Source organism: Sorex fumeus, unplaced genomic scaffold (genome assembly GCF_029834395.1).
Source record: "Sorex fumeus unplaced genomic scaffold, SorFum_2.1 ptg000054l, whole genome shotgun sequence".
Classification (NCBI taxonomy): Eukaryota; Metazoa; Chordata; class Mammalia; order Eulipotyphla; family Soricidae; genus Sorex; species Sorex fumeus.
Genome location: NW_026606111.1, coordinates 30087750 through 30115087, shown reverse-complemented (window position 1 = coordinate 30115087; position 27338 = coordinate 30087750). Strand labels below are relative to the sequence as shown.

General features: G+C 41.0%; 1 protein-coding gene across 1 annotated transcript; it reads right to left on the bottom strand.

Moving 5' to 3' along the window:
- Positions 1-2019: 2019 nt before the first annotated feature.
- On the bottom strand, positions 2020-18999 carry CCN6 (cellular communication network factor 6). Its single transcript, XM_056125455.1, has 5 exons — positions 18898-18999; positions 15643-15934; positions 11128-11370; positions 6649-6842; positions 2020-2370 (listed from the first exon to the last, which is right to left on the bottom strand). The coding sequence occupies exons 1-5, from the start codon at positions 18997-18999 to the stop codon at positions 2089-2091; spliced, it is 1113 nt and encodes a 370-aa protein (XP_055981430.1). The 3' UTR covers positions 2020-2088.
- Between the last annotated feature and the right edge of the window lie 8339 nt (positions 19000-27338).

Here is a 27338-nt window from a genome sequence, read left to right as displayed (position 1 = left end):
CATCACATAACTTAAACAGTGGCAGTGCAGTCACCGATGGCCTGTGGATGGATGCACATTTGTCTTCTTACACTGAGCTGCCCCACAGCACATTGCCAGTGTGTAAATAAGCCCTTCAAAAACTACTTCAGAAAGTGTTTCTGTTACAAGTGGATGATGAGGGCTGACAACCAGTTGATGCCCACTGATAATACTAAGCGTCCATCCTTAAAATTCTTAAGCACCTGGGCAATTGAGAGTTGGGACTGTGTGAGACATGATATCGTTGTCAGAAGCATCAAAAGACGGGAATTTCTAATGCACTGATGGATCCTAGGAACACAGACTGTGGCAGAGTGAGGAGTAAACACCCCTCTTATGGAATGAGTAGCACCGAGGACAGTGTTCCAGATAAACCAGTGGACAGCATTTTTTTCCAATTTTTAAATTTTGTAAGTCAGCACTTAATAGTGTAATAGTTTCTCAAGTATAATGTCTTTTTTTTTTTAGGCCAGAAAAATGTTCATTTGACTTCCATGAAATGATGAGTGTGGACTTGGGACTATACTCTTTTTTTTTTTGTTTTGTTTTTTGTTTTGCTTTTTGGGTCGCACCCGGCGATGCTCAGGGGTTACTCCTGGCTTTGCACTCAGGAGTCACTCCTGGTGGTGCTCGGGGGACCACATGGGATGCTGGGAATCGAACCCAGGTCGGCCGCGTGCAAGGCAAACGCCCTACCCGCTGTGCTATTGCTCCAGCCCCCGGGACTATACATTTTTAACATATATACACGCTTTCTGCATCCTAGTCTTGTATAAAAGCTTTTTAGTAATAAATGATATTTTAAGTAATACTTGCACAATTGCTATCGAATGTAGCCTGCCCACAGGGCAGAGTCTGGCAAACTCCCCGTGGCGTACCAAATATGCCAAATACCAGTAATAATGATGGGTCTCATTCTCCTAAAGAGCCGTGAATATAATCTCAGGGCTAGGATGAAAGAGACGTTACTGGGGCCTGCTCGAGGCAATCGACGATTAACAGGATGATGAAATGAAATGAAAAACTTGCACAATTAATGCTTCAAATGGTCACACCCACTCTTTTTTCAAAAATTTGGTATAAAATCTGAACAATGTGGTGAAATATTGTTGGCTTTATTACAACTGTTGAATCAGAGTCACACTTCATTTAACATGTATTTGTGCTGAATTATTTTAAAATATGCTTTTTATGAAAGCAATTTTCTAATAATAAATGTTAATACTTTTGAGCAGTGCTACTCATACTGTTTTGTTACCATTTATGTAAGTGAACAGCATAACTGTAGCTTGATAACTTCTGAACTTTGCAGTAAGTGACTTTAGCAGCATGCTATTGAAAGAGTCCCAGTTACTATAATCTCCCAATTTGTCTTTAACATTAATTTATCTTTAGTCTGAATGTATATTTCAGATCCATAGGATGAATTTATCATTTAAGGAAATAACCTTTAACTATTTTCAAGCAAAAATAATTAGTGTGTACTTTATTTCTTGTTACACTGTCGAGTTTCCTTTTCAACATGAGTACTACTAATGGTCTTTATCCTGAAGTTTTATTTAATATTTGGTATAATAATTTTTAGAGTGTTGTCAACAGAAGCTAGATAGGTTCCGCCATCTTTCAAAAGAAATTGTAATGAACTGATATTCAGGATAAAGCAGTAAAAATACAGAGTAAGCATAATTCTATTCAAAACTTAATCTCAAATCTTGCTTACCCTATAATGATTCTCATCTGATAGGCACTGACCTTGTCAGAATATAAATGAAATATTAAAACTGATTTGCTTTTCAAGTATTTTTAACAAAGTATTCCAGATTTTCACAGACTAAGATGATTTTTGTACATTACTGTAGAACACCCAGATGGATATCTGTACTATATAATTATAAAATATATTTTTAAAGTAATAGTTAATTTTTTTTAATTTTACAATTTTACAGAAATTTTTTAGGAGAATATTTTAAAAAAAAACTTAATATCTTTTAAGTTTTTAGGTAGTTGGGTATTCTTCCTGTTCTTTATGTAATCATGTGATTAGCCTTAACTTTCCCCAGGCATGTGTTATAGAATCTGGAGCTCAGAAAAAGTATCTCCTGGATCTTTACAGTTTCTCTGACATACACAAGATATAATCCACTGCATCTTCCATGTGAATGAACCCTCATTTGGGCAATCAAATTGGATGGTAATCATTTTAGACTTATTAGGAACACAGCATCTGTTATCCAAGCATATTCCACAGAAAGTGGGTTTATAACTCTGAGTACTTGTGCATCCAGAGAAGATAAATTTTTCAGCTTTGAAGAGTTGGAAAGTAGGTTGGCATGTTTTTCCTTTGGGGATCTGAAAAGATACACAACAGTAAGTCATTGTTTGAATTTTATTAGAACAGCCTAGAAAAATGATAACTATATAAGATATAATGCAGACAGTTATTTTTGGTGTATTGATAGCTGTCATTAGTGATTTATGATACTCTTCTATTTTTTTTTTATTTAATTTGAGGCAATATGATTTACAGTGCTGTTTGTGACCAGAGAGAAAGCTTAATGAGCTAGGAGTATGCTTTGGAAGCTGGAGTTCGGGTTTGATCTTCAGCATCACATGGTCCCCTTAGCATCACCAGGAGTACATCTGAGCACAGAGCTAGGATTAGCCCCTGAGCACTGCTGTGTTTGATTAACCAGTCAACTAATCAATAACAAAATCCCCTCTAACCAGAATCCTGCCTGGTCTTACTCCATCATATAGGACTCACTTCTCCATGTTTTGTTAACCTACATTTCACTCGGTTCCACAATGAAAATATCTTTTTTAATATCTAGGATTATATCTTACTAAATATTTATCTAAAACTTAGCAAATTACCTAACAGCTCAGTTATCTACCTTTTGAATAGATAGGTAATAGCTATTCCATATAAAATTGAATTACCAACTTTCTTAATTACATCTACCAAATCCTTTATTAGTGACACTTCTGTTTGTTGCTTTCTTATTTCTGCTCTCATTTCTTCTTTATTTTGATGGCTGTCTGTCCCATTGTTTCTTTCATTGTCTTTAATTTACTGGATGTCTGTTCCACCATTTCACTGAACATCCTTAACATTTCATCTCTGAATTCTTTATTATATTTGTGGGAATTCCCTCTTGTCTCTTCAAGGCTCTTTTCTTCATCCACTCATGGTGGGGATCTGTGCCGTTTCTTCATGTTGCTATGGTAGTATGGAGGTGGGTTCCTCCAGTTCACTACCAGAGACACCCCACCCCCTCGCTACAAGGGAGGATTCTAGATGAGCTTGGTCAATAGTGGTCTCCTTTTTCCCCTTTGAGAATACTACCTTTTTGGTGCCCCTCTGCCTTATGTGAGACCACTAGTGAAGCTTCAGGGAATGTGTTCTTTTACATTATGGTTGTTCACAGTCTTGGATTTACTGTTATTTGGTGAGTTTTGGGAGTATTTATATTGGAATAGGCTAGTGGACTATTGGCCTAATGCGTTTGGGATGGCCAGGATGCCCTCTTCAGAATTAGGTAATGGAGGCTGGGCTGTGAATCCAAAGTGCTGGGAAAGGGAAGAATAACTGCAGCTGCTTGAGCGGCTGCCTTGCCATTGCTGCTGTACCTATTGGGGAAGGGGCGGCTTTGGTGCCTGCTCAGGGCTTGGAGTTCACTTCTAACACGCTCCTGAGGCTTACAGGCTCCCCTTTGTCCAGGTGCTCCAAGAATTACCAACTTTCTAATATAAGAAGAGTCTCCTGCCCCCGCACCTAGCTGTTCTCGCCAGGGCTCTTTGGAGGGGGGCGGGTTGAGTTCCCTCCCCGCCCCGAGCAGAGTTCTGGCAGCCGAAGACCTCCAGAACCAGCCAGAACCATGCTGAGACCATTCTCCACATGCATGAAGGTACCGGCAGAGGAACAAAGGCATGCGGGTCCCAGGGCTGAGATCTCCAAGCCTGCTTGGATCAGGGCTAAGCATCCTCCACCCAGATCCTCCATCTTCCAGTAGGCAGGGGTCACACCCACCAACTGACCCCCTGGCGCCATGTAATCCCATCAATAGCCAAGACCCAGAGACTACAAAACCTAGCTCCCAGAAGTGCGCGGCTGCGTGATATCTTATCTCATTCTTACTTTTGGACAGCCTGGCAGGCTACTTAATGTAACCTGCCCACACGGCAGAGTCTGGCAAACTCCCCATGGCATACCCAATATGCCAACTACCAGTAACAATGATGGGTCTCATTCTTCTAGCCCTAAAAGAGCCTTGAATATGGCACTTTAAAATCTCAGGGCTAGGACGAAGGAGACGTTACTGGTGCCTGCTCGAGGCAATCAACGAACAACAGGATGATCATGATTTTTGTGATTTCTCTAATATGAGAAAATAGCTTAGGAAAAAATTCTTTGTAGAATTTCTAAAGGTACTCGAGACAGTTGCCTTGCTTAGTTCTAGAAATAGGACCAGTTCCTGTTATACCAAGCAATCTTAGAGTATGTTATCATAGTCTGTTAACAAGTGTATATATAGATATATATATATACATATATGTATGTGTGTGTTATATATATATATATATTTTGAAATGGTATGGTTACTCTCCCACATTGGTGTTGCAAAATTAGGACCAGACTTTCTCTAGTGTTCATAATTTCATTTTTATAATTATGGTGTAGCAACCAAAACCTTTCATCAACTTGGACCTGCTCATAATTTTTAAAAAGATTTTTTTAATTGAACCAATATGAAATAGACCCTTAGAAAATTTTTCATGAATAGGTTTCAGTCATACAGCATTCCCTCTACTAGAGTGTATTTCCAAGCATCAGTGTCCCCAGTTTTCCTCCCATCACACTTCCACTCCTCACTCCCCAGCCTGCCTCTATGGCAGATACTTAAAAAGATGTTAATACCTAATAAGAATCTACTCTTAAAAAGCAATTGATACTGTAGGACCCACATTGAATCAGACTAATTGAAATTCATACTATTAAAATATCTACAGTCACGGTAACAGAACTCTCTACTTGGTTATAATTTTTTTCACACAACAATATCTGATTTTCTTGAAAATAGTTTGACACCCACAGAATGGGAAAGAATATTTACCCATGACCATCTGATAAGGTACTAATATCCAGGGTATACAAGATACTAGTAGAATTGTACAAGAAAAAACCCTCCAGCCCCATCAAAAAATGGGGAGAAGAAATGAACAAAAGCTTCCTCAAAAAAAAAGAATTACAAAGGGCACATGAAAAAACGTTCTACATCACTAATCATCAGGGAGATGCAAATCAAAACAATGAGATATCGTCTCACACCACAAAGACTGGCACACAACAAAAAGAACAAAAGCAACCAGTGTTGGTGTGGTTGTGGGGAGAAAAGGGCCTCTCCACAGTTGATGGCAATGCTGAATAGTCCAGCTTTTTTGGAAAACAATATGGGAACTCCTTCAAAAACTAGAAATTGAGCTTCCATATGACCCCACAATACCAATTCTGGGAATATATCCCGAGGATGCAAAAAAGCACAGTAGAAATGACATCTGCACCTATATGTTCATTGCAGCACTGTTAACAATAGCCAAAATCTGGAAACAACCCAAGTGCCCTAGAACAGATGACTGGTTAAAGAAACTTTGGTACATCTACACAACAGAATAATATGCAGCTGTTAGGAGTGATGAAGTCATGAACTTTGCTTATAAATGGATAGTCAGGGAGAGTATCATGCTAAGTTAAATGAGTCAGAAATAGAGGGACAGACATAGAAGGACTGCACTCATTTGTGGAACATAAAATAATATAATATGAGACTGACACCCAAGGACAGTTGAGACAAATGCCAGGAATATTGCTCCATGGCTGAAAGCCTGCCTCATGAGCTGGGGGAGAAGGCAGCTGGAATAGAGAAGGGATCACTAAGTCAATGATGGTTGGAGAAATCATTTGGGATGGGAGATGTGTGCTGAAAGTAGATAAAGGACCAAATATAATAACCTCTCAGTATCTACTGGAAACCATAATGCCCAAAAGTAGAGTATGGGGGAAATTGCCACAGAGTGAGGGGGAGGGTTGGAAAAGGGGGAAGTATACTGAGAACATGGGTGGTGGAGAATGTGCACTGGTGGAGGAATAGGTGTTCGATCATCGTATGACTATAACTCAAACAGGAAAGCTTTGTAACTATCTCATGGTGATTCAATTTAAAAAAAAAAAAGTTTGACTAACTTTAAGACATAATTTGTAAGTTAAGTTTACTGAAAAGACCAAACCATCAGAACTCTCCCTCCATACTACCACCACACCCACACCCCAACACACACACACACACACACACACACACACACACACACACACACACACTCCTCAGGACCTTAATGTTGGGTTAATAATTAAACTTTTGGGGCTGGAGCAATAGCACAGTGGGTAGGACATTTGCCTTGCATGCGACCAACGTGGGTTCGATTCCCAGCATCCCATATGGTCCCCCAGGCACTGCCAGGAGTAACTACTTAGTGCAGAGCAAGGAGTAACTCCTGAGCGCAGAGCCAGGAGTAACTTCTGAGCATTGCTGAGAGTGACCCCCAAATGCAGAAATAATAATTAAACTTTACCTTAATTGTCTTTGACAAATTATTGTCACAAGGTTTTATATAACACAATCTTTTCTCTTCTCTCATTTCACAGTTGTTATTTTCATTGGTGATCCTGTTAGATATTCCCATCCCACAAGTTCTGGAGCAAGGAGTCCACTTTGTTGCTTGCACAAGACATTTTCTTTTCCAAATAAGTGGGAGATTCCTATAAGCTAAAACGAAGTGTGGGGTGGGGATGAGATACAGATTTATATACATACATACTCATGTAGATAGATGATTTTAATCATTTTTAATCTGTACCTTGTTATAATTAATAAAATAAGTTTATAGTCTAATTCATTATTCTCTTTTTTTTCCACTCCCCAGATAACTTTGATCGAATGTTAGAATCTTAACTAAAGATTTGAATTAAGATTTGGATTAAAATTCAGTTTCATAGGACTAAAACTATTTTATCTGTGACAAACAGATTTACCCATTTGGTTTTTTTCTGTTTAGCCCATCGCCTGAGTACTAAACTTGTCTTGTTTGTGGCTAGCTCAGAACTTACTCCTACTCTGTGCTCAGGGATTCTAGCAGTCCTCAGAGACCAAGTGATGCTGGACATTTAACTGAGGTTGGCCATGTGTCAGCAAGCCAAGCATCTTACCCCTGTACTATCTCTCCAATCTCTTAAGCTTATGTTTCATTAGATATCTTCCTTTTTTCTTTTCTTTGCCTCAGATTTGTTGTTATTTCCAACAGACGCTGGAATAAACAGTAATTTGATTAGGAAAGTCAGCATATTTATTAGAATAATATGATCTTTATTGATTTCATAATATGTTAAAATTATATTTAATTTATCTTTTAGGAATTCTCTATATCCTAGCTTCTTAAAATGTCGGTCACAAACCTATCTGGAGACACATAATTGAATTGTGGGGGGTTATGAAAAATTGTGGCACCAGTAAAAACGTTGAACACAAAACAACCAATCAGCCAAATCATGAATCCATGGCATTTGTTATGCCTTGGATGCATACGAGGATGTTTCTTGCAGTGCTTGCCTGTGTTGAATTTCTTGAAGAAAAAGGATTGGGAGTTGAGAAAGTTTTTAAGTCCTCCCTCCCTATTCTATAATGAGCTAAACTAAAATCTCATTTATGAGTCATGGAAAAGACAGGATCGAGTTTACTTTCGGCTTTATTATAATATTTCCTGTGGTATCACTCCCTTTGTATTTCCTCCAAAAGCTGTCTTAAATCGCTTCCAAAAAGATTTGAAGACATAACAATTCCACCACTTTATAATTCCACTGGGAGCAACTTATTCAGGTCATAATGAATCAGGCCCTTGCTTCATTTTGAGCAAACTATGATGTTAATGTCTCAAGGCATTTTCTTACTATGAATGCTAAAATGGATTTTTGGAAATAGGTGGTAATTTGAGTTTCTAGTTGAACATAATAAAATTTTAGCCACATTACTTCAAGATGTTCATCTAATTTTTTTTAACCCTAAAAAAATTGCTCTTTTGTTTTTTTGTTTGTTCTCAGACTACCCAAAGGTAAAACTGCCCTTTTTTGAAGGAAATATCATATTCATATTTGATCGACCCCTCAATAAAATATGTTGATACTATCTTCAAGGTTATTATGTAAGATCTTGCAGTTGCCCATAGAACTGAGAGGAGGAAGCAGAAACATGAAGATACCTGGAAGGTAGACACAGTTTAAAGCGTCAATGCAGGGAGCAGATTAAAAGCCTGGCTCGCATCTGCAATAAATAAAGGTTGGTTAGATGATCGCATTACCAATAATCCCACAAAGATAAGCATAGAGCTGCAGTTGGAGGATGTTTAATTTTCATGAAAAAGAAAGAAAACTAGAAGAGATTTTTAAAGATTTAGTATTTGGTGAGCATTTAGAAAAGCATGGCATCATGCTTCATAATAACCAAGCAAAGCTAGATTCCAACCATAGACCACCTGGAATTAACTCAATTTATCAATTCCTATCATAAATATATCCTAAAGTATGTGTGTGTTTGTCCTTGCCCGGTTTTAAAAGCCACACTACTATTTGGAACCATATATATATATATATATATATATATATATATATATATATAGTTTCTCTGTTAATTAACAATGAGACTTTAGAGTGAACAGACTTCCATTGAAATATGTCTAGGCCTGCATTTCAAATCCCAGTGATCACTTTGGGAAACTTCTTTTTTGTAGCAAAGTACTGACCACAAACAATGACCATCCAACATCATTAACCAGGATCCAAGTGATACCATCGAAACTTGTAACTGATGAACATCCACTGATGAAACCAAATTGAACTTGATATCAAGGTGTTGACTTGTGGAAAACTTACCCAAAGTACCCAGAGTTTCATGTATGGGTCAAAGAACCTTCTATCAAGCCATTCATATTTGGTACACAAAACCACTGTTCTAATTTGGAAAATGAAGAAGTTGGCTTATAATTTCAAAAATTTTAGAACATTAGTACTTTGCTGGTAACTGAATAACTGATAAATGCAAATTTACCATATCACAAATGTTTTGAAATTTACTGATATAATCAAAGTCCCTGATATGTCTATTTCATAGTTTCTACATGTCTAGAAAAATTTTAATTATGTTCTTTTGATTTGGGGGCCACACCCAGCTGTGCTCAGCACTTATCCCTGGCTGTGTCCTCGGGATCACTCCTGGCTGAGCTCAGGTGACCATACAGGATGATGAGGATCAAATCCTGCTTAATTGAGTATAAGGCAAGCACCCAATGTACTATTCTTCTGCCCCTTAAAACAAATTTCTTAAAGGCCTTCCTCATAGTGCTTGAGTGCCACCAGCACTATAAGAACATGTAGTGCCAGGAATTGAACTAGGGCCTTGGGCATGCAAATCATGGACCCATTTGAGCTATCTCCCTGGCCCACAGTTTCTACATATCTAAGACTAATTCATGGGAACAGTTACTTTTATTAAATACCAACACCATGCATGTGAACTCCAAATTCTAGCATATATAAATATTAGTTCCAGGACACCTTTCATTTACTAAGCTCTAAATTATAAGAAACTATAAGAAAATGTCATTCTTTGACTTCTGGATAAGAATACAAATGTGGCTGATAATATGACTTTTGAATTCTCTTCCCTCGTCTGTGCTTTACTTGCTGGTATTTGTAAAGTTTCCCCCAAATAATTCTGCAGTTAAATAAGATGCTTATGATTGCCACTCAATGCCTCTTTTGCAAACCACAACACCCAAAAGGAGAGAGAGAACAAAAGGGAATGCCCTGCCACAGAGGCAGGGTGGGATCAGGGGGATGGGGGTGGGAGGGATACTAGGACCCGTGGTGGTGGAAAATGGGCACTGGTGGAGGGATGGGTATTTGATCGTTGTATAATTGAAACCCAAGCACAAAAATTTGTAAGTCTACAACTGTACCTCATGGTGTTTCACTAATAAAAATTAAAAAAATAAAACAAAAAAATAAGATGCTTAGAGCAGACAAGAATATAAAATTTATAAATAATATTTTTGGTAATTATAAATGGTCAGATGCTCAAGATAATCTCATTTTATGCTTCTGATTAGTTTATACATACCCATGTAACCTATTTTAAAGTGCCTGTGGGTGTGTATATGTTTTTATTTAGAGGGAAAATTTTATAATTTTTTTCTATTTAAAGAAAATAATACTTGCAAATTCAAAGCATGTCCTTAATAATTTTAATCAGTAGCCTTCCTTTTTGCTTGCTACATATTGAACACTGCCTTTAAAATTTTTGGAACTGGGTGGGAGAGATAATATAGTGGGTAGAGTACTTGCTGACTCATGTTGGATCCCCAGCACCACAGATGGTCCCCTGAGCAATACCAGGAGTAATCCCTGAGTGTAGAGCCAAAAGTTAAGGCTTGACCTGCCAGATGAGTTCAAGAAAAGAAAAGGGAAAAAAATGTTGATCATTCCATTTAAAATAATAATAAAATTGGGGGAAATGGATGGTCCAAATATCATGACCCAGATATTATGATAAAAATAAAAGTTTGTCTAGTGTGTCTGTGAAAAATGCTTTTTCAGTTTTCCTAGAATGATTTCTAATAGAGTATGCAGAGGTAGTATTTTGCAGAGGTAGTATTTTAGGAGGGTTTTCCTGATCTTTTAAGGCTTTTAAGAATGGAATATTTCAAGGGGGAAGAAGCCTGAAACATTTTCCTTTCAGATACTTAGGATGTACCTTCCTGAGGCAAAAACTGAGCAAGCAGGAATTGTTGAACCAAGCTGAACCAAGTCTCTTACTAAGCACCAAATCATACTTGATGGCTGCTTGTGATACCAAACAGGAAACAATGGAAGGGCTTTCTGATGCGTGAAGGTGCTGTAACTTCATACCTGAAAACCATAAAAGTTAGCACCACTATAACCACAGTACCTAAACAACAAACAAACAGAAGTCATCCATAAAAAAGTGTTCTACTTATGTGCACCTGGCATTGTTTTATAGTTTGCTGAGTGCTGCTGTTGCGATGATCCCAGGCCACATTTTGATGGTTCCGTCTTCTTTCCATCTTTGACTCCAGAGCAGTGACCACCAGCCAGCTTTGACATGAACAGCGGTGTGCATCCAATGGCCCCACTCACACAGAGGCAGCTGAACAGGGGATGGGGCTGAAACACTTGACCATTATGATAATGAACTTTGTTGAACTCACATCCCACTGCTACAAGGTCTGAAAAAAGAAACCATAGCTGTGATAGATGAAGCCTTCTAGAGGAAGTCACTGTATTCTTTATGAAGTACACTTCTCAGTGTCTTAGACCCCATCTGGAATCTCTTTCAAAGAACATCTGCAAGCAGGGGAAATGAGAATTTTGTTTATATTGTAGATTATCAGCCCCCAGTGGTCACTTTCGGAATTACACTCAATTAAAAGCCCTATCCTAAACTTCATTTAAACTAATCACAAGGAGTATGGCGGTGAGATAATGGCTGAGTCAGAGACAATGGTGATAAACACATTTCTCTGGATTATCCACCAACAGTTGAAGATATCTCTCTGCCTCTGTCTGTCTCTGTCTCTATATATCTCTGTCTCTCTCTGTCTGTATCTATATATCTCTGTCTGTCTGTCTGTCTGTCTGTCTCACTCGCTCGCTCGCTCTTCCTTTTGGCAGTGCCTAGAATGAAACTCAAAGCCTCAAATGTTAGGTTAGGATATACTTTTAAGAAGCAATTATACTTAGATGACTAGAGAAGTCATAATTTGCAAGGTAACAGATTTATTTTTTCTTTAAATAGGGGAAAACTTATACTTCATTGAGAATTCTTGATCTAGAGAGCCCTTCAGAGAATCTACAAAGTCAAGACTACTGAGGGATTAGAGATAGTGTAGTGGATAGGGTGTTTGCCTTGTACCAGCAAAGTCATCCAAGTTTGATCCCTGGTCTGTGATCCCTAAGTACAGAGGCAAAAGTGATCCCTGAGCACCATAGGAGTTACTCAAAAGACAGAAACAACAAGAAAAATCTTTTTAGAATACTAAAATTTGATTGAAATATTTTTTTCTCCTGTGTTGATATTGGCACTTGTGATAATAAAACACCAGCAGCTGAAAAAATATATACTGGCCTGTACCATACATCAACTATATAGTCTGTCATTGTATTTTCCTTGGTGTATGCTTGTTTTAAAAGATGGCATGAGGGAGGGAAGGCCTAGGGTTGGGCTATGTATGGCTCAGCAGTAGAACACATGAGTGAGGTCCTGAGGTTTGGTACCCCCTTCCTTCTCTCTCTCTGTCTCTCTGTCTCTCTCTCTCTCTCTCTCTCTCTCACACACACACACACACTTATTCTCCATCTCTCCCTCTCTCTCTCTTTCTCACACAAACACAGAGGCTAATTTTTTACAGTGTGCTTGTTGATACAGTAAAAATTATTGATTTTATTAAATCTTAATTATCAAGTACACATCTTTTAATGTAATTCTAATTGACAGTAAAGGAAATACATAGAGCATTTCTGTTCATACTTTATCAAAGTACGATAGTTACCTTGAAGAAAGGTACCAATATTATTCGAGGGTCAAACTAGCCTATTTTTTAGTGGGAATCTTACTTGAAGTAATAACTGAAAGATGAAACATGGTTCTTGACTCTTAAGTATTTGGTAGACAATGAAGTCAAGTGAGCTTGTTACTTTAAAGGAAACAACTTCTTGTCCATGATAGAATCCAAGCTTTCAAGCAAAAGTAAGAAGCTTTTAAAATTTGCACCTGCCCTGAGACCTTTGTACCTAACCACTACATAGACTGTTTTGTTCTGGTTTTTTGGACCACACCCAGTGATGTTCAAGGGTTGCTGCTGTCTCTGCTCTCAGGAATTACTCCTGGTGATGTGCAGGGCACCTACATGATGCTGGGTATTGGATCTCAGTCAACCATGTACAAAGCAAATACCCTGCCTGCTGTACTATCGTTCCAGACCTAGGTAGACTTTTTCTAATGAGATTGGTATTCAGGTCAGGGTCCTCCCATTTTTCATCGATTTGCTCAAGCGGGCCCAGTAACATCTCCATCATGAGACTTGTTGTTACTGTGTTTGGCATATCGAATACGTCATGGGGAGCTTGCCAGGCTCTGCCGTGCGGGCGAGATACTCTCGGTAGCTTGCCGGGCTCTCCGAGAGGGGCAGAGGAATCGAACTCGGGTTGGCCATGTTGGCCGCTTGTAAGGCAAATGCCCTACCGCTGTGCTATCGCTCCAGCCCCGAGATTGGTATTAATGTGGTTTTTATAATATTGTATATTATCAGGAGAGAGAGAAAAGGGAATGCCCTGCCACAGAGGCAGGGAGGGAGGGGGGTTGGGGGGTGGGAGGGACACTGGGATCCGTGGTGGTGGGAAATGGACACTGGTGGAGGGATGGGTATTTGATCATTGTATAATTGAAACCCAAGCACAAAAATTTGTAAGTCTACAACTGTACCTCATGGTGTCTCACTAATAAAAATTTAAAAAAATAAAAAATAAAAAAATATTGTATATTATCAAATGTTGCAATACCTTCATAACTATTTTTTCTAAACTGGTGTTTTAAAAATGGCATTATAAAATTATGCATGTGTAAAATTACCTATCCCTAGTGGCTACTGGGGACTGGAGCAATAGCACAGCAGTAGGGCGTTTGCCTTGCACACGGCCAGCCCAGCCAACTCAGGTTCAATTCCTCTGCCCCTCTCGGAGAGCCCGGCAAACTACTGAGAGTATCTCGCCCATGTGGCAAAGCCTGGCAAGCTACCCGTGACATATGCAATATGTCAAACACAGTAACAAGTCTCACAGTAACATGGAGCAAATTGATGAATAATGGGAGGACCATGCTACAGTGCTACAGTGGCTATTGGATAGATGTGAAATTTAACATCAAGAGCTTGAAAGGTTTATTGATGTGATTTCTGATACTATGATGCAGCAAATTTTTAAGGAACTACCACATCTCAAGCTTTAACATCAAAATAAGAATAGTCACACTGATTTGAAAAATGTGCTAAATTATTACTTCCTTTGCTAATGAAAACCAGCATGAGACTATATTCTTTTTATGTATTTAATCAAAACAATAACAACATATTGAAATCAAAAGCTTGTCTCTACTTATATTCTAATAAGCTTCATAAAACTTAAAAATTTTCAGTTTTCTCATAAGAATTTTTATTTTTTAAAAAATCAGGTATTTGGGGGCTGGAGAGATCGCACAGTGGGTAGGTCATCTGCCTTGCACGCAGTTAACCCGGGTTCGATTCCCAGCATCCCATATGGTCCCCTGAGCATCACCAGGAGTAAATCCTGAGTGCAGAGCCAGGAGTAACCCCTGTGCATCGCCAGGTGTGACCCAAAAACCAAAAAAAAATCAGGTATTTTCAGGGGGCTGGAGTGATAGTCATACACCACCAGATGTGCCCCTCCAAAAAATTTTTTTAAAACCATCAGAGGTAACTTCCCCCTCCACCCCCCCCTCTCTCACACACACACACACAGACACACACACACACACACACCCTCTTGAGTTTCCATTCACTTCTTCAATGAAAGTTTAAAATTTGTTGTTCTGTGTCATTGATCAGAAAATTTCCTGTAAAGGACAATAAAGGACAAAATAGTGACTATTTTAGCCACTGCAGACCATTTGATGTCACAGCTACTGGACTCTGATATTTAAAGCAACACAGATTATTTGTAACTAAATGTAGACCGGATTTGGTCTACAGTCAACCCAGCTCCATAGAGGGGCTCTCATTCCATGTTCAGACCAAACTTCATCAGTAACTTTTCTCCCTTACACTTTCCTGCATTACCTTAACTCCCCAACTGACATGAGTTTTTCTCTTCCCTTAGAAATTTTATTTTTTTTAATCCTGAGTAAATTGTCATCCTGAATTGTCAAGGTTTTGGGAAGTTCACCGGGTTTTTAATCAGTCTCCAAATCTTAGATCCATAAGACTGAGGGTTAGAGATTTGGAGTTCCTCCTCCTTCATTTTCAAAAATCTGCTTTAGTTCCAAGCACAGAAACCAAGGCTGAGATTAACACAGAGTGTCTGCATGCTAGTTATACATTCTTACATTGTAGGCAATATTATCTTTTAGTTGCAGAAAAGACATAATTCAAATTCCCCATAACAATACTGCTAACAAAGTTGTCATTTTAGTATGGTACTTTAAGAAGTCAAATGCTACATAATTTTTCTTATTTTTATCATTAGAGACATGAGAACTTCAAGGCAATGAAACTACCAAAGACTTCCAGGGACCCATAAACATACTTTTGACTTTGCTCAGGTTTCCAACATAATGGGGTGAGTCCCACTGCTGTTTGAAAACTACAATTGCCTTGTATTTATCCCAGCTAAGGTGATTATTCCAAGTTGATTACTAGAGGATCGGAAAAAAAAGTACTTCTGTATTGACTCACTCTTTGCCACCAGGCTTGGAAATAGAGACTTACATGCACACACGCCTGTCTCGAACCGCGGCTGGTCTGCAGAGTAGTCACAGTACAGCCCTTTGTGTGGGTCACACACATCAGCTTCATTGCAGAGATCCCCAGGCTGCTTGGCACACATCTTACAGCAGCCGCAGCCATCCCTCACCAGGCTCACTCCAGGAGCACAGCGAGGCTTCTGACGCGGGCACGTGCAGGGCCACTGACAGAACTGTTTCCGAGGGTGCACTTCTGTCCCAGCCTCAGGTGCCATGTGTGTCAGCCCAGTGCCCTGCACCCTGCAGTAGATCATCACCTGAAAATAAAGAAAAGGTTCCTCAGACTCACATGTGAGTTTATAGAAGCCAAACCCCAAATTGGTAGGAGACAGCGTGGGATGCTGTGACAATAGTAATAATATCCTGCCGCATTTGATATACCCACTCTCTCCTCCAGCTTTTCTTCACTTGTCATCATCCAAAACTTAACTCCTCTGACTCTCTTTTTAATTAATGGCTCCTTCTCAAGCTCCTTTGCCAGCTTCCCCTCATTCTTTTCAGCTCTCAGTGTCTTCCCATCCTATGGCTCATAGCTCCCACCCAGACCCCTCTTGGAACTCAGATTCACTGGGCACTAAACAGACTTCCACTTCTATACTGGGAGCCAGAGCAAATTTGACATGACCAAAACCAAGCTCTCCACATTCCCTTCCAGTCTATAGCACTGCACTGTCCTGTTCTCCCCTTTCCTCCCCTTGTTCATCAATTTGCTCAAGCGGACACCAGTAAAGTCTCCATTGTGAGACTTGTTGTTACTGTTTTTGGCATATGAATTTGCCATGGGGAGCTTGCCACGCTCTGCCGTGCAGGTGGGATACTCTCGGTAGCTTGCCAGGCTCTCCGAGAGGGATGGAAGAATCGAACCTGGGTGAGTCACGTGCAAGGCAAACACCCTACCCTCTGTGCTATTGCTCCAGACCTTGCAGTCTGCTTTTCATAAACGTGCCTAGTTGAGAAAATGACAATTTCATTTTTCCAAAATAAACTGCAGTGAGGTCATACTTGACTCATATTTTACAGCCAGTCTCACTAGTAAATTCTACAGTTAAAAGTTACCAATTCAGGGCTGGAGCGATAGCACAGCGGGTAGGGCGTTTGCCTTGCACGCAGCCAACAAGGCCAACCCGGGTTCAATTCCCAGCGTCCCATATGGTCCCCCGAGCACCACCAGGAGTAATTCCTGAATGCATGAGCCAGGACTAACCCCTGAGCATCGCCAGGTATGACCCAAAAAGCAAAAAAATAAATAAATAAATAAATTTTAAAAAGTTACCAATTCATTTAAACTATATTCTAGGGTATCAAAGACATAGAACAGGGCTTAAGGCACTTGTCCTGAATGTGGTTAACCCTGGCTTGATCCCTGGTGTCACATGGTCCCCTGAGCCTCATTGGGTATAGTTCAGGAACACACCTCCCCCCCCCACCCAGAACCACAGGGGTATCCCAGGTAATCTCCAGCCCTGCAGTGTCTGAGGGGCACCTTGCTTTGAACCGCCACCCTGGCCAAGAATTTCAGGGAGCTAACTCTAGACCTCCTGAGCACTGCTTAGGAGCTCCTGCCCCCACAAAAATAAATAAAAATCATTCTAAACATTTACTAGCCCCACTGTTATCATAGGGATCCAAGTCACCATTGTTTCTCACTAGGATGATTATAATAGTCTCCTAAAGGTTCTCCTTCATCCCCTCTGCCCTCTGTGTTTTACTTTCTTTGCTTTTGTTTTTTGTCTGTTTTGTTTTTGACTTTTTCAATTACACCCTGCAATGCTCAGGGCCTACTCCTGGCATTGTATTCAGGAACTACACCTAGTAATGCTCAGGAGAACATACAAGATGCCAGAAATCAAACCCGAGTTGGCCGCATGCAAGCCCAACCCACTATACTATCGCTTGGGCCCCCTGCCCTCTATATTTTCAACTCAGCATCCAGAATGATCCCTTAGTAATAAGATTACACCAAAAAATGAACAGAATTGTATTACACCAAAAAGCTTCTGCACATCAAATGAAAACAACAAAATGAAGAGGCAATCAACCTATGAAATGGGAGGAAAATTGCAAGCCATATGTGCCATATGTCAATTAAGGTTCACTGTATCACTGTCATCCTGTTGTTCATCGATTTATTCGAGCGGGCACCAGTAGTGTCTCCATTTGTTCCAGCCCTAAAGGTTAATATCCAAAAAAAAAAATGTAAGGGGAAGTCAAGTCAATGACAATAAAGAGTGGAAGGGAAAGGGATAACAACCCAATTTAAAAAATAGACAAAGACAAAGGACCTAATGTAACATTTCCTCAAGGACATGCCATTGGCATTTGAAAACCAAAAAGGTGTTCAAAACCATTAGCAGGAAAATGCAAATAAAAACCAGCACTTCTTCTCCTCCTCTTTCTCCCTCATTCACTTAACTTCCTCTGTGAACTTGCTGGACATGGTATTCAGGGTCTTGCTCATCTGCACTCCTCACCTCCCTTGCATTCCCCTGAGAAACTGATGCTGTTTCCCTGCCTTTAATTCACCTACTAACATACGCCTCAGAGACCTGGACCCTAAGAAAACAGGATGAGAACACTATTCTGGTCTTCCAAAGAAGAATCAAAAGAGCTATGCTTGGAGTATCACGCTTCACTCAAATGAGAAAGAATCCGGAGTTCCGACATCCGTCGACTATCAAGAATCAGGGACGCTGTCTCATTTGCCCAGGCTTCGAAAATCAGATGGGTTGGACATGTAATGAGATTTGGAGATGACCGCTGGACTAGAGTCATTACCGACTGGATTCCACTGGACATCAAAAGATCAGGGGGCCGCCCACCTACGAGATGGTCAGACTTCTTCGTCAAGACCCTGAACGATCATTTTGAGGCTCTTCGTGTTCCTAGATTTGAGCAGTCATCATTGGGCTACACTAGCACACGACAGGGATGAATGGAGACATTACTGGCCCACTCAAGCAAATTGATGAGTAACAGGATGTCAAGTGATCAAGTGATCAATTCACCTAAACTCACTCTTGCTTCACCTACTTTAGGGCTCTTCACCTTCTTGCTTCACCCTCTTTACTACTTTTTAGGACTTTTTAGGATTCTTTAAGACTCTAGTTATCACCTTATCCAAGAAACTTGCTATTAACTTTTCCTCCTTCTTTTCACGTGCCATTGTACTGCAATTTCCTGTGTAAGTGCCTGTCTTCTCCAATAGTAATAGTTATCCAACCTCAGAATATCTGTGGTTCATTTGTTTGTGAATTGTTGGCACGTAGATGGTGCTTGGCAAGAATTTGTGTAATTTACTCTGTTTTAACTGGATAGAAACCATGGTAGTTGGAAAAACCAAAACACTAACTCTCCAACTCAAAAATTCTACATTAAAAAGTATCAATGTGAAAAAGTACCAATAAATGTATCAATATGCTACACACCACTAATTTATGCAAAGGAGCCAACAGCTTACAACAAAGCAAGTAAAGTCTTCAATAAATTGGTGTTAACTGGGAAGTCACATGCAAAAGAAGGACACTGGACCACTCACTTTCTATCACTATGAATAAAACCTCAAAATGGATTAGAGATTTGAATGCAAGACAGGAAATCATAAAATACATTAAGGAAAACAGGCAATATGTTTCTTGACAGACTTTGGAGATGTCTTTGGCAAGGAAATGATGGGGAATGAAAATAAACAAATGAGACGCTGTCAAACTAAAAAGCTTCTTCACAGTAAAAGAACCTAGCATTAAAATAAAAAGGCATTCAGAAAAATACAAGGGAAATTTTACATCATACAACTAATGGGGATATCATTTAAAATATATAAAGAACTCATTCAATTCTACAACAGAAATATAATTTTTTATTAGAAAATGAACAGAATGAGACTGAGTTACAGGGGTAAGGAGCTTGCCATGTATGAAGAAGACTTGAGTTCAATCCCAGCACCACATATGGTTCCCCAAGCACCACCACGAGTGATCCCTGAGCCTGGGTAATCACAGAGCCAGAATACATCTTGAACACCTCAGAGTGTAGACTCAAAAACATAATAATAAATTTTAAATATGCAGAAGATTTAAATAGGTCCATCTTTAGAGAAGACACACAGGGGACCAAAAAGCTCAAGAAATAATGTTCATAATCTCATTATTAGGAAAAAAGATCAAATGAGACAACAATGAGAAACCACTCACACCTGTGAGAATAACTATTTGCCAAGGGCTATGGTTGGAATGCAATGACAAGAGACTGTATCTAATAGAAAAATAAAGATGAACTCTACAAGGAAATATAGTGGGGTTTTAGATTTTGCCCATGTCTCTAAAGCAGTTTTCAGTGCCAGAGTATTAGCACAGTGGATAATGTTGTACTTGCATGTGGCCTTGCCCATGGGCAACCCAGGTTTGATCCCTGGCACCCTCAATGACACCCCTGAGCCCTGCCACGAGTAAGCCCTGAGCACCACTAGGTATGAACCGAAGCCAAAAATTAAACATTTTTTTATTATTGCCTCAACTTGTCTATCACCACCAAGGATAGATGAAAGGGGGAAACTCCGTCAATAAGTATGAAAACCTGAGTTCAAAAAATTCAACTTGAAATTCTACCAGTAAACCCTCAGACAACTGATAAAACATGAATCCCCCTACTAAAAAAATAAGACTTTTAGTTCCTGTTCAAGTTGTATACATAATGTGAGAGTATATTGCTGAGGATACAGTGCTGTACTTCTGGAGAAGTAGGTTGGACAAAGAAATACAAAAGTAGAGAAGAGAGTAGGAATAGTATCTCCTCTGTATTGCACGTTTAGATCCACAGCTACAGCCTCAGTGGGCACAGCAGGATTTACAATCAGGAGTCTTGATCCTCCCTTTGCTCTACCTTCTAAGACACCTCATGCTCCTTTCTTAATCTTTTCTTAATAAGACTTTTTTGTTTTTTGGGGGGGGTGTTGGGAGGCATAGGTGATGGTGGTGGTGGTGGTGACTGAATCATACCCATCTGTGCACTGGGCTTACTACTGGCCCTGTGCTCAGGGAACCGCCTGTGGTTCCAGGGATTGAAGTAGGGTCAACTGTGTGCAAGTAAATGCCTGAGCATCTCCTCTGCCCCTAACTCCCTTTTCTTAGTTATTTCCTCATCCATGATTTTCTTGGTTCCAATCACTACTAGGTCTACTCCTATTGCTCAACATACTTTCTCAGTTTTCTTTGCAAGTATTCACTTGAATGTGACTTAGATTTATGCTAATAGGTGATCTGTGGGCTGGAGCTATAGCACAGCGGGTAGGGAATTTGCCTTGCATGCAGTCGACCCGGGTTCAATTCCTCCACCCCTCTCAGAGAGCCCGGCAAGCTACCGAGAGTATCTCGCCTGCATGGCAAAGCCTAGCAAGCTCCCCATGACTTTTTTTTTTTAATTTTTATTAGTGAAACAACATGAAGTACAGTTGTAGACTTACAAATTTTTCTGCTTGGGTTTGAATTATACAATGATCCAGTACCCATCCCTCCACCAGTGCCCATTCTCCATCACATTTTTTTTTAAATTTTTGTTAGTGAAACACCATGAAGTACAGTTGTAGATTTACAAATTGTTGTGCTTGGGTTTCAATTGTACAATGATCAAACACCCATCCCTCCATCAGTGCCTATTTTCCACCACCATCTCCGTGACGTTTTTGATATGCCCAAAAGAGTAACAACAATTCTCACAATTTGTTGTAAGACATTACTGGTGCCCACTTGAGCAAATGAATGAACAATGGGAGGACAGTGCTACAGTGCAGATGATCTGTGATGTACTGCATTGTTCTTCTTACTCTGCATACTTTCTCTTTATTTATTTTCCTCTATTTATTTTTATTAAATCACCTTGAGATGCAGCTACAAAATTTTCATGATTGGGTTGCTGATGTAAAATGTGCCAATACCAATCTCTCCACACTTTCTCTTAACAATCTCATCTACCCTCTTGCCTTGTTTCCGTTCCTAGGGATAATTCTAAACTAAATTCCAGTCAAACAAAATTCCAGCCAGAACTTTTCCATTGAGTTGTATTTATTTTGTGGTAGGGGCCACACCCATTGGTGCCTGAGGACTGTTTCTAGTGTGGTGTTCTGAAGCCATTCCTGGCAGAGATTAGGGGCCATGTGGTTCCATGGATAGAACCAGAGGCTCCCACAAGCAAAGTATGTGAATCGGCCCTTTGAGCTAGATCCTTGGCACCTCTAATGAGGTCTTGACCCATATAGATGATGTCTATTATATAAATTCATGTCACCATGTCCTACCCCCCCCCCCCATGTCCTTCTCCTGCACCCAGTTTACTGCCTGCAGCTTACTGCTCTTACTGTGTCATTTCCTCCTCCAACCTTTCCCCCTGTGTTGCTCCCTCTAATATTATGTCCACCCTCTAAACTCTCCACCTGGGGACATCTTTCCAGTCTTGAAGCATTTCTAGCATTTCTACATAATTTCTATGACCCAAAGACACTTTTGAAAAGAGAGAAAACAATAAAAATAACTTGAGGCGTACTATATACAAAAGACTAACAGAATGAGATCTGTTTTGTGTCATATAAAAGAGACCAAGATATCCCCAAAGAAGTGAATGGACAAATACGCTGTGGTAAAAATAACCACATGGGCTACTGCTCAGCACTATGGGGAAATGAGCTATCAAGTCACAACACAGAGGAAACAAAAATGCATATTTCTAAGTGAAAGAACACAACTGGAAATATGCTATATAATTTCAATGATGCTGAAAAAGAAAACTCCGGAGGAAGCAGAAAGATCAGTGGTTTCCAGGGATTGGAGGACAAATAGGTAAAACAAGAGATTTTTCACGGCAGTAAAAATATTCTGTCTATGAACTTAGTAGTAGATACATGTCATTGTACAACTGTCCAAATCCATAGGAAGTACAATACCAAAAGTAAATTTTTAACATGGACTTTGAATAATTTTGATGTGTCCGGGTTGATTACTCAGTTGTAACCTGTAGGGCTCCAGTGGAGAGCTGATACTTGGAGGAGTATGTGCATATGTGGGAGCAGGCAGGATATGAGAAATATCTGCACCTTTCTCCCCATTTTCAGTTTTTAAAACTACTCTTAAGAAATTAAATCTTGAACAAGAGAGATCAAAGTGGTAGTGGTACACAGTGGTAGTGCATTGCTTAGAAGAGGCCTAGGTTCAGTCCCTGGCCCACATGTCCCCTGTGCACTGTTGAAAGTGACCCCAGAGCACTGCTGCTTAGGACCTCCCAATTTTTAAGTGTTTAAAAGAAGAAAATAGAGAAGAAAAAGAATATAACCAAAATAAGCTGGAAATATTTCTTTTAAAGCTGTCACCTTGGAATTCCATCTCCAGTAAAGCTTTCTTAAGAGCAGAAGTGAGAGTAAGAGAGCACAGGGTTTTGCATGCAGCTCACCCCAGTTCCACCCACTTCACCAAATGTGGTCTCCTGAGAACTTCGAGGGCTCAGGCCTGAATACAGCTGGATTAGCCCCTAAGCAGCACGAGATGTGGGCCTCAAAACCCCTGACTCCAAATTAAGCAAGAGAAATTGTTCCAGGCCTACCTGTCTCACAATAATTATTAAAAGATCTTGGGTTTCAAGGGAAATGACAATAGCTAGTAACTCAGAAATAAAGACACAAAGTCCTGGAAATGGCAACAATGTGGGTATATGGAAAGAATTCCTTATTTTTTCCTCTTTTCAGAAATTTTAATCGTTTCAAAAGCAATATCTCAAAACAACAAAAAAAATCATCAAAATACTAGAAAAGGAACAAAGGTTTTGTTAAGAAATCTAAGTTTTAGTATAGCTCTGGCACTGAAGATAACTTTCTGTGTCAAATTTACCCTTTAGGCCTCAATATTCCACTCTGAAATGGAAGATATAATGACAAACATGCCTAGAACAATGTTTTGATATATAGTCAATACTCAATAAGTGGTCAGTATTAGCAGATTCTTCAAAACTTCATAATGACATATCTAAGCAAAAGATAATTTATGATTGCTTTATGTATAACATCTTTTGGTTTTTGTATTTTGGACAACCTCCTTACACTGGATGACTTGCTATTTGGAGACATGTGGTAGGTAATGATGATCTTTCTTGAAAAAGTCAGACTAGGACAGAGGCAGCTATGTCCTCCGAAAGAACTTTGGGCCAAACAGTAGCAGGAATAACTCCCACCCCCGATACACTCTTGGTGATTAAAAATCTGAAATTCCATCCTATATAACAATTTCAATCCCTTATCTTCTAAGCAATATCTACTGTCCCCATCAGTTGCGAACTCAGAAGCATGACCGTGTTTTCTGAACCACCAGGTTTCCCAGAGTTCTGAAGCAGTGACCTCTACAATGTCAATCAGTGCTTGCACCAGTCACCCTGTTTTAATCACCCTTATTGAAAATTTCCAGGCAATGAATCACGCCTGTTAAATTGAAGTTCCCTTTGATCTGCCTGCAATATTCCAAGCTCTCCGTGAACTAATTTTACTTTCATGAAAAGTGAAAAATACAGAGGTTGGAAAAGAAAAAAAAAATACAAGTAATAGAATGCTTTTAAAATATCCGTGTTCCCAAGGGTTCCGACCACACAACGCCAAGCTCTAACTGAAGGAAATGACCAAGGTCATTTTTTTCCATGACTTTTGACACAGTTTTCTCACAACTATGGAAAGTTCAACTCCAGCCTGAAACCCACCCAGAGAGGCACCACTCGCCCACCCCCCTTCCTGCCCCAAAGCAGACCTACCTCCCAGCCAACGCCTCTGAAAGCAAACACAGACATAGGATGTATAGAGCACCAAAGTTTGGGAGGGCTGAGCAAATATACCAGAGGAGGATTAAGAGGCATTCCCTGGAAGGGAGAGATGCTTTACACTTCTTTCAGAAAACCAATCAACTACAACAGAGCTTTATTCCAAAAGGAAAATGGCTCCCTGTCCCTCCTGAAGGACTTCCACAAGGACTGCATCCTCCTTCTTCCCCCACCCCATCTTCTGCCTTCTTGGGTTCTGGCCTGAAGGAACAAGAGCCGCCCTTGTGTCCTGAAGGGCAAGAGCCGTGCTTGAGGACTTACCTGGGACAGAGCAGAGACGAGCAGCGCGAGCAGCAGGCGCGCCTGCATGTTGCCTGGACGGTGCGGGCCCCACCGGGCGATGGAGGCCACACAAAGCTCCCCTCTGTCTCCTGGGCAGAAGAACACACGCCTCCTTCGCCCAGGCCGCCGGGGCAGACTCCGGCTTTCGCTTTCAGGGATCCGTTTTTAAGACTGTTTGCTTTCAAGAGACTCTTCCCATATTTACCTTGCAACCCTGTGGCGGGAGGCGCCCTGAGTGCTCAGGACTGAGCGGGGAGAGGGACCCTGTGGTGATTTTTCTTGGTGGGAATTAATTTTTCTACCTGTTCCCAGAGATCAAAGCCAGCCCTTGAGCCAGATGACTGATGCCCTTCCATCCAGGCTGTCGGCCTCTGGGTCTGGGTTGGCCCTGCCCGGGCCCACGGTGTCTTCTCTTCTCCCTCAGCCCTGCCACCGGCACAGAGGACTGGTCTGGTCCCTCCCTGCAGAGCTCCAGGAGAAGCTGTTATTGATGTAACACATCACCTCATGTCACTCACACATGCTCTGAATAGCCAAGCTTCTGACCCTCTCTCCTGACCCCTCACCACAGAGCCTGTACTCTTTTCCATCACTCTTTCCTTCCTTCCTTCCTCCCCTCCTTCCTTCCTTCCCTCCTTCCTTCCCTCCTTCCTTCCTTCCTCCCCTCCTTTTTCTTCCCTCCTTCCTTCCTTCCCTCCTTCCTTCCTCCCCTCCTTCCTTCCTCCCCTCCTTCCTTCCTTCCTCCCCTCCTTCCTTCCCTTCCTTCCTTCCTTCCCTTCCTTCCTTCCTTCCTTCCTTCCTTCCTTCCTTCCCTCCTTCCTTCCTTCCCTCCTTCCTTCCTCCCCTCCTTCCTTCCTCCCCTCCTTCCTTCCTTCCTTCCTTCCTTCCTTCCTTCCTCCCCTCCTTCCTTCCTCCCTTCCTTCCTTCCTCCCCTCCTTCCTTCCCTTCCTTCCTTCCTTCCTTCCTTCCTTCCTTCCCTCCTTCTTCCTCCCCTCCTTCCTTCCTTCCTTCCTTCCTTCCCTCCTTCCTTCCCTCCTTCCTTCCTCCCCTCCTTCCTTCCTCCCCTCCTTCCTTCCTCCCCTCCTTCCTTCCTTCCCTTCCTTCCTTCCTTCCTTCCTCCCTCCCTCCCTTCCTTCCTTCCTTCCTTCTTTCCTTCCTTCCATCACTCCTTCCTTCCCTCCTTCCCCCTTTCCTTCCCTCCCTCCCTCTCTTCCTCCCTTCCTCCCTCTCCCCTCCCCCCTCCTTCCTTTCCTCCTTCCTGTGAAGTGAAATAGTTTCTTTTTATTTTTATAAAGTTGTTCAGAATAATGGATTACATTCAATATTTTGACACCAGTCCCACCACCATTTCTCCTTCCCACCACCATTATTTTTAATTTTTCCAACACCATTCAAACCTGCCGAAAAGGCAAAAGCTAGATAATTTATTTTGTGTTGCTTGTTATGATAGCATAAGATGCCCAGTGGCCACAAGAGTGGCCGTGCACTCCTGGAATTCTAAAATTCTAGATCATTAGGGTCTGGAAAAATCTCTGCAGTGAGCTGCTCTGTTCGAAGATTCTTTTTTTTTACTAATTAATTTATTTATTTTGAATACCCATCCCTCCACCAGTGACCATTTCCCACCACCACGGATCCCAGTATCCCTCCCACCCCCCATCCCCCGCCATCCCACCCTGCCTCTGTGGCAGGGCATTCCCTTTTGTTCTCTTTCTCCTATTGGGTGTTGTGGTTTGCATAAGAGTTTAGCCTGATTTTCAGGGAAAAACACTAGATGATTTACTTTCCACTGATCACTTTGTATATAGGGCCACGTAGTTTGGAGTAAAGGTCTTGGTTCCCTCATACTCGAGCTATGCTTGTAGAGGCTCATGGTCACTGGGGTTCCATCTGGAGGAGGCGGGATGTGGCACCTACCCCATCTGGGACTTCCCAGTGATCTCGACCCTTTTTGGGACCTGGTGCATTCTCCAGGAGCTGTGGAGCCGCCCAGCAGCCTTTCTTCTCTGTGGCTGTGTGCTGTAAAGATGGCGCTGGGGGGCGGGTTGTGGGCATGTGTGTCTTAAATGGCCATTTAAGGAGCTTAAATAGCAGCCAGAGGCAGTTCGTGGGCATGACTTCCAGGGTCCCAGAGGGACAGAGAGATGAGAAGGACTGGCCCATCCCCTGTCCCTTGAGGCCTGGTGTTTGCGTCACAGATCCCAGGTACCTGAGCTTCTCATTGGGTTCTGGAAGTTGGTAGCTGCCAGGATTCCTAGGAGGCAGGTGGAGTGACAACACCTGCTCCCATCTGAGGCACCCCAGTGAAGTCAGCCTGCAGTAAAGTCTAGAGGTATCTCTGCAGTGAGCTGCTCGGTTCCAAGATTCTTTTCTGTGTATTGTGAAATAGTTTTTTTGATCTTTTTTTTTTCTTTTTGTGTCACACTCAGCGATGCTCAGGGGTTACTCCTGGCTCTGCACTCAGGAATTACTCCAGGCGATGTTAGGGGACCATATGGGATGCCGGGAGTTGAACCCAGGTCTGCCATGTGCAAGGCA